Source organism: Lepidothrix coronata, unplaced genomic scaffold (genome assembly GCF_001604755.1).
Source record: "Lepidothrix coronata isolate B3197 unplaced genomic scaffold, Lepidothrix_coronata-1.0 Scaffold118, whole genome shotgun sequence".
In the NCBI taxonomy this organism is placed as follows: Eukaryota; Metazoa; Chordata; class Aves; order Passeriformes; family Pipridae; genus Lepidothrix; species Lepidothrix coronata.
In genome coordinates, this window is record NW_016690298.1 from 471,729 (window position 1) to 480,129 (window position 8,401).

At 61.0% G+C, this 8,401-nt stretch overlaps 1 protein-coding gene across 2 annotated transcripts in view; it reads right to left on the reverse strand.

Moving 5' to 3' along the window:
• Positions 1-7,817, reverse strand: part of ASIC4 (acid sensing ion channel subunit family member 4) — a 29,283-nt gene extending 21,466 nt beyond the window's left edge. For both annotated transcript variants that reach the window (XM_017825399.1, XM_017825400.1), the window contains exon 1: positions 6,668-7,817. In XM_017825399.1, the coding sequence (XP_017680888.1) occupies positions 6,668-7,243 (576 nt within the window). In that variant the 5' untranslated portion in view covers positions 7,244-7,817. The remainder of the gene's footprint in view (positions 1-6,667) is intronic.
• Positions 7,818-8,401: the final 584 nt, after the last annotated feature.

The following is an 8,401-nucleotide window of genomic DNA, read 5'->3' on the forward strand; positions in this document are numbered from 1 at the left end:
GGGGGGGGGGGGGGGGGGGGGGGGGGGGGGGGGGGGGGGGGGGGGGGGGGGGGGGGGGGGGGGGGGGTGGGCAGAGATTCCTGCCGGGACTGCAGCAATGCCTGCCTGCAGGGAGGCAGCCCACACCGAGGCTGGAACTGCAGGAGCCGGTGGGGGGAGGTAGAGAGAGCTGCAGAGACTGGGGTGACAAGCCTTCATTTACCTCTGTGCCATCCCGGGTGACTGCCCCGATTGGCTGGAGCCTACAGCATAGTGGCACTGGAATCTGAGGTGCACTCTGCCCCATGGCTGCCCCCAGCGCTGTTCATGGGACAGCCATGAACATGCCATGGTTGACACTGGCACAAAGGACAGGATCACAGCAATACCCTTCCAGCCATGGGGCCACACGACATCCAACTATGCCACTGGCACGGGACACCTGCAACCCAGACAGGCCTGCCCTATGCTCAGATGGCCATGCTGCACCCCATAAACCCCTCTGCCTCCAGCCAGTCACCCTGCACCCTATCAGCCCCACAGCCCTGTGTCTCCACCACCCCATGAACTCACAGTCCTGTGGCCTCAGGAACCAGCAAGCGCCAGCTCCTGGGGCCAAGTCCCCATGGATGTCTTGTGTCCATCCCTCCCACAGACACCTAAGGTGCCCAGCCCACTCTGCAGCCAGCAGTGCTGGAGGGACACTGCCCCACAGTCACTCAATGGGTGCCCTGGTCTCAGGGGATACCAGTGTCCTCATCCACTCAGCCTGGCTTGTGGGACCAGCCTCATGGCACGTCCCACATCACTGATGAGCCATACCAGGCGCGGGCGTCCTGGCCGCTGGCTCCCCCCGTATCGGAGACAGGCTTATTAAGTGTGTGATATTAAATTACCCAGATAAGAGCATAAGAGCTTTTAAAGTCAATTCATTAAATATAATTATGAAGAGAGCTTTTTTATGCTCACGGTGATCTGATCTCAATCAGGGAGACGGTGGGAAAGCCGCCGGCTCCTCCAGCATCTCTGCTCCCCTGCCGCGTCGCCTCCGCACCCCCCTTTGCCCCCGCCTCATCCCCCCCTGCAGGGAGCTGGCACCCACAGCCATGGCCCTTCATGCACACCCCACTGCCTTGGCATCTGCTCCCCAGTGTCACTGCTGCTGTCGGTGCCACTCCACTTGGATGGAGGTGGCATGGGGGTCTGCTCAGCAAAGGTGTGGAAGAGGGAAGGTGATGAGGGCAAGATGGTTGGGTCAGTGGAGCTGGGGAGGAGGGCAGCAGGGTATGGACATGCTTGAGGGCAAGAGCCACGGGGCTGGGAGCAGAGCATAGGCACTTCCCAGTCACGGATCCCCTTCTCTGCATGATCCGACCCCCTCCCTGTCCCCTGCAGAGTAGCCTCCTCAGGGACCTAATGATGCATCCCTACTCCCCAGGCAGAAGGGGTGCATGCTTCTCTCCCCTCCCACATTCATTAATGGCACTTCATGATCAGTTATTACCTGCCAGCTAGGCAGAGGCTGCCCCGATCTACAGCTGGACCCCTCATGTGCAGCTCAGGTGGCCCCACATCAGCCCTTTGCACCAGGACACCCCTCTCACTCTATGCATCCCCAGCCACAGCCCAGGGTACAGCTGCACATGGGGCTGAGCCCAGCTTTCATAGGGGAATCCATGAGAGAATGGCAGTCCCAAAGACATCTCATAATCCCCACACCAATAACATCTTCCCAGCCATCTGGAAGACAGCCAGATTGCCAAGACATCTACTGTACCTTTGTCACTGTGTCCCACCGTGATGAGGGGCTTTGTAGGGACACCCTTAGGTGCAGCCAGCTCCTCACTGTCCCACCACAGTATCCAAAGTACCCATTATGCCCACATCCACACACATGCTGCTGCAGCCTGGGCACTGTGGGGCAAGGAGTAGCAGCCTGGCTGGCAGGGAGCAAGGTGGGCTCTGGGCTGGTGTCCCTACACAAGGCTTCAGCAGGGACTGGTGGGAGCAGCTACCCGCTGCTGGGAGCTGCTGGACTGACATTTATTTTTAGACGTGAATTGTATAAATTAGCATTTCTCAGCGGATTAAGCAGCGGGAATTGTGTAAAATTAAATGGCAACGAATTGCATTAAAGTCCCCCGTTTTCTGGCACAAACAGCGCCTCGAGCCGTGCCCGGGCAGCTCATGTGTAACAGCGCTGGAGCTGCTGCTGCTGCTCAGGACAGGAGCACAGCCAACCTGAGACATGTCTGCACGACCCAGGACACAGGCCTGGAAATGCACAGGCATGGTGGCCAGTCTGGGAGGATGGGGGGCTCTGGATGGGCTGTGAGTCCCTGGGTAGGTGGCTCAGGCACTGGATTGGGACTGCAGGAGGTAGATGCAGCGAGTGGAGTGCATTGATCCAGACGGGCACAGGTGGCTCAGCCAAGCAGCTCACAGGGATGGGATCAGTGATGGATGCTCCAGGTTCTACTGGGCACTGACACCACCAGTCCCAGCCCAGCCAGTCCCTGCCATGCGTGGCAGAACACCCACCACAGTTACAGCTATGCTACCCACCCATGGGGATGATGCTGTGCTGAGACCTGTATGGCACTGCCTGGCCCTAGAGCCACCCTGTGCCCCAGCCAGGGCAGGTCCTGCAGTACCTGGAGCCCTGGGGGGCTGGGGCATCTGGGAAGCCCCCAGCAAGCCCCCCACGACCTGGACTTGCTCAGCCCTGTACAGGAGGACAGGGGAATTGGCGTGGTTGAATTCTGGGGGCTGAGCAGGCACCAAGCAGGGCAGGGCAGGTGAAGAACAACCAGTCCAGCTCTTTTACCCAGCGTAAAAATAGACTGAAAATGTGACATTTATTAAGTACGTTTCTGATGGAAAGGTCAGAGAGGGACCCTGTGTCAGGAACAGCAGGTGAGCCTTGAAGAGAGAAGGCAGAGACAACAGCCTACTGCCCACTGGCCACCCCTCCAGCCAGGATCTTTTGGGTGCATATAGGGTGCAGCTGAGGATGTTCCCCATCTCAGCATAGGAGTTTTCCCCTCTGAGGTCTTCTTGGGGTTCTGGGGAGACCCCTCACACTGCCCACATCCCGGACAGGCAGGAGGCCTTGCCTGGAGAGCTGGGGCATATGCCAGCTCTGAGAGGCACTGCCAGCTCTCAGCAACTTCCCCACTCTCCCCCAGCCTCCAGCCCTGGCACAACTGGCTTCGGCAGCCACATATCACAAACAAAAGGCTTCTGACAGTGAATGAGGTTTTGAGAAAAGCACTGGGCTCCTGCCCAGCCGCGAGTGGAGCCTCTCGCCACAGCCACTGCCAGCAAACAGGCGGGATACTGCTGCCAGCAGAGGGGGGCCCCTCCATGCATCTTCTCGCACAGCCCCCAAATTCCTGTCCCCCCATCTGTCTGTCCCCTCCCATCCCCATAGCACCACCGGGAGGGCTCCCCCTTTCCACAGTACTCCCTGACATCGCCTGAACTGGCCTCGTGTTGTACAGGGGTGTCAGGCTTGAGGGGCGAGGGTGGGTGTGAGCCACCCGTGGCAGCTCAGTCCCAGCCCCACGGGGACACTTCCCAACCTCCCACTTAGAGGCATGTAAAGAGCGCCATTGATTTCCTACAGCCGCTCGCACGCTTCACACCCTCAGCACCGCAGCTGCACTCGCCCAGCCAGGAGCGCTCTGCTCCCGGCGCCCTGGCGGAGGCAGCCGTCGGACAGTGTGCCGGCGGGCATAGCGGGGACTGGGGGCTGTGGAGCATGGTGCAGCTCGAAGGGGTCAGAAGAGGCTTTGCTAGGGCTCCAACATGGCCCTCCAGCAGCCGACGCAGAGGGCACATTTGTCAGCGGGGCTGCAGGGAGTCTCGCTGCGGCTCAGGGCTGTCCCTGCCGCTGGGGAGATTTACAGCCCAGCCAGGCTTTATTACATGGAAGATGCTTACGCTGGGGATTTTTTTTTTCCCCGATAGTTTCTTAATTTGCTATCCCATAAAGAACGTGGATTTGTGACGTTGAATAGGGGAAGATCATTTACCACTCACGGCTCCTACTTAAAGGATCCGCACGAGTTATTTATTGTACGAGCACAGGCTGCAAGCGGCAGCATAAGGGGACACTCTCCAGCCTCGGCACTGCTCCTGCTCCTGGACAGGCAGACAGTCGGCAGCAGCCCCACAGCTTGGCCACTCTCGTGCTGTAAAACTTCCAGCCTCTGGATGAAGTGCAGCTCATATCCAGAGGGAAGGAAATACTCCAGCACTCCTGCAAGAAAGGCTGAAGGGGAAGCTCCTTCCCTTCTCCAGGATTGCTGGGGGGACAACCTCTGCTACAGAGACTGCTTGCTGTGGGCTTGATGCCCTGCGACCCTAGGCTATTTGCCCCACTGTGATGTGCTGCAGTCTGAGAGCCCTCCACCACTGCTGGGACACGCTGTGACTCACACACCCACCCACAGCATGAGCATGAAGGCTCACATGAGGATCCAGAAATGGGACCAACAAAGATTGGACCTCCCCACTGCATGACAACTGGCTGCAGAGCAGCCTGGGTGCCCCTGTACTGTGGCCACAGCTGGGAGGCACAGGAGCGCCCAAGCCCACACATCACAGCTGGGACTCACCCTGCTTGCCAAGCAGCCTGCGCTGTGTTTCAGTCATTCCCAGGAGGCACAAAGGACCGATTTGGCTCGGGGAATGGGAGTAGGAGGCTCCAGCTGCAAATAGTGTGATGCCTCGACAGGTCCCACTGCTGCCTGCTAAGGCTTTGGGACATGTAACGTGGTGGAGAGAAGTCACATCTTCACACATCCCTCCCCACACCCATGCTCTGCAGCCTCTCCTGCCCCAGGTTCACTGCTTTCCTCTGAGCAAGTGAGAGGTGGCAGAGATGCCTCTTTCTGCTGACAGCCCTGATGCCTCAAAGGCCATGCTGGAGGGCTGAGTTGTGGACAGGGGGTGGAGGTTTTAGGAGCCCTATACTCTCCTTTTTTGGGCCATGAACATGTGGGTCATTCTCTCACCTGAAACCTGCTCCTGTGCAGGGTGCTGACACACCAGAGCCTGGCTGCCTGGGCATCCCCAGGGCATACCTGTAAGTAGATGATGTAGGCAGGCCAGCTGGTCCTGCACAGCCTCCTGCCAAGAAGCCGGGTCCCAGTGACTGTCCTGTCCGTCACCCTCTACTGCCACACAGCACAGTGCATACCACACACTGTTTCCACACCGTGGGAAGCTCGTACCCAGCCCAATCCACCCGATCTCTGCCCTGCCAGTCTCACAGAGTGGTTCAGCACATGGTAAAACCCACTGCCATGTCGTGCCACTGCCCAGCTCAAGGCTGGTCTTGTTTGCCTCCCTCACACATCAAAGCTTTCAGGATCCTCCAGGAGGACCTAAGGGCTGGAGCCAGCATGGCCAAGCCACGTGTAGGACTGTCCAGAACCAGAGCTTCTGTCTCCAAACCCTGCTGGACCACGCGTCTCCCTGGCAAACTCAAGCAGCTGCCGTAGAGCAGGCACAGAGCCAGGCAAATCCCCAGGAGGAGCGGGGCTGCCCCCCCCGCTCCTTCCTACTCCACTGCAGTGCCCCATGCCACCCCCCCGCACAGGGCAGCCCCCCCAAACATCTCTTTCCTAGGGACAGCATCACCCTGCGCATTGAGCAGGCATTGTACCGATGGGCACAAAGTGAAACGGAACATGCTGCATCAGCCATTTCCAGACCCACAGAGCATCCTCTCTCCCCCAGCATCCCACACAGCCCATGGCATTGCATCCCACTCCCTGGCAAGAAGCGGAGTCCGGCTGGCAGCACTGTTTCTGGGAACGCAGAAGCCAGCCGAGCAGTAGCCCCTGGTAGCCTTAGGAGAGAGGCGGCTCATTTCCAGAGTCATTACGGTCTGAAAAGGGTCCCATCAGGTATTCCGCCTGTTCAGCACATTTATTTTCCCAAACCACAGCGGGGATTTGTGATTCCAGGCTCAATATTAGTGAGAGCTGCACACTAGCGGCGGTCGGCCTGGGGCTCACCACTTGGGCAGACTGGGCGCTGCTCAGAGGAGGCCCGGCTGCCAGCCCTGGGCAGTGAGTGGGCAGCCCCAGGCAGACCCTGCTTGCCCAGCTGTAGCTGTGTCTCCAGAGCAGAGCAGCTCAGCATGTGCGTGTGTGCACACGTGCGTGTGCAATGCTGGCAGCCTCCACATCCACACACATCCCAGTGCTAACCGTCCAAATGCAGGAAGGTTTCCCTGTGTGCAAAGGGGTCTCTGCCTGCCCCTGGCCCTCGCACACTCTCACTGTTCAAAGCACCCTGTGTCAGGGCACTTCAACCCGGGGAAAGCACAGGCTGGAGCAGAATTAAATGCCACAGCTTTTCCCCTGCCCACTGCACACCACCCGTGGGGACTGCTCAGCCCTGCTGCGCCCCCCCCCCTTGGCTCCTGCCTGTGAGCCCCTCCGGCACAGACCTGCTGACAGCCCAGTTCTGCGGCACAGAGCCCGGCTGAGAGCTCCCACAGAGGACCCTCTCCCTCTCTCCATGTGAAACTTGGAGGGAAACTCAAACAGAGAGAGATGCAAACTTCAGCAGCCGGAGTGAGCCAGGGAGCCCTGCTCTGGTGAGACCAGAGGGGTGGGTGCCCTCGTGCTAGCAGGGGCCCCCTGGGAAGCTGACCCAGGTGTGCACTCACCACAGTGAAATCACGGGATGAGCAGTTCTCGCCGCTGAAGTTGCAGCTCTTGAGCATGTCGTCAAGCTGGTGGCCAGTGCGGTTGACAATGTCAGCCATGTCGGGGTCAGGGTAGAGCAGGTCCGTGGCCTTGTGGCCATCCCGGTCCTTGGGGGGCAGCCCGGTCATGTTGGCCAAGTGGAAAATATCAGCGTCGGTGAGTGCCGAGTGGCGGTAGCGGTTGATGTTGCAGATGGTGATGGCGGGGAAGACCATCTCACGGATGGCCTCCTCGTCCAGGGCCATGACATGGGGGTGCTCCAGGTAGAGCAGCGCTGACTTGGCTGCCTGGTAGAGGAAGAAGGCGAGTGATGCCAGAAAGGCAAATGCCCAGAGGGTCTGGCGCACGCCCAGCCGTCCTGACTGGCAGATGTGTCCCAAGCCGTGCAGTGTGCTGGTGCTGGCAAAGGTGGCCAGGTCCCGAGAATGGGGCCGGTCAGGCTCCTCGATCAGGCTCTCCTTGTCCCCTTCTTCTTTCTCCTTCTGCTTCTCATCCTCCTCGGCAAATTTGATTTTACACACGATCTCAATCGGCATCTGCCCCGCACAGCTGGTGTGCCCAGCCAGCGAGCTGCCCCCCAACACAGGCACTGGCCGAGAACTCGGCCAGGTGCTGGGAGGGAGTTCGGGTCCCCCCCAAGCCCCAGCACGGCACCGGGAGGGCCGAGCCGTCTCGGGAGGGAAGCGCAGCCCCTCTCAGCAGCTCCGAGCCGCCGCTTCCCTCTTGTCTCACTAGTCGATCGTCTCCTTGTGCCTTCGCTTATCAGCACAAATACAGCTGTCAAAAACCCCTCTCTCTCCTCTCCCTCGCTCTGTCTCTCTGCCTCTCTCCTTCGCTCCTCTCTGGTTAAGACCCCAGCAGATACAGGCAGCATTTAGGCATCATGTGCTAATAAAATCCAGGGAATACTTAATAATTCAAGACATGTCAACATTATTTCATCGTCAAATAAAGAGCGAGCGTCAGAGAAAAGAGGCAGTGTGAAGGGCCCGGCGCCTCCGGGGCAGGGAGCCACGCTGCGCCCGCTCCGCAGCCCCGGCCCCGAAGTGCTGCCGGAGCCACTTGTTTGAATGGCTCGGGAGCTGCCGGAGCCGAGCCGTGCCGAGCGGAACCGAGCCGTGCCGTGCCGCGCCGCGCGATGCCGAGCCGTTCGTGCCGCGCCGCGCCGTGAGATGCCGAGCCGTGCCGAGCCGTGCCGAGGCGGGCGGGGCACGAAACCTGCCCCCCTCCGCTGCCGCTGTCGCCGCGGTCGCCGCCTGGCCCCGCCGTGCCCCGCCGGCCCGTGCGCCCCGGGGCAGAGCGCGGCGCGGCTCGGCGGGGGCGGGCAGCCTGCGGGCAGCTCGCCCGGCGGCCCCCTCCTGCTCGCCCGCCTGCGGACTCCTCCTGCCTCGGCGGCTCCCTGGCCGTTAACCGCCTCCCTGCCGCGACCCACGGCGGCCAAAGCCGAGACACGGCCGTCCCGCCGCCGGCCCCGGCTGTCCCGGCGGGACCCGGCCGGCGAGCCGCCGCCGAAGCGCGGCTGAACACCGGGCGCCGGGGGTGCACCTCCCCGAACCCCCCCCCAGCCCCGCCGTGCTCCTCAGTGTCCCGGAGCCAGAAGGGAGGCAGCGTCGCCACCCGCCCCCCGTGTCCACCGCCCCCCTCTCTCCACTGCGCTCGCTGTGCGCCCGGGATGAGCTCCCCCGGCTTCATTT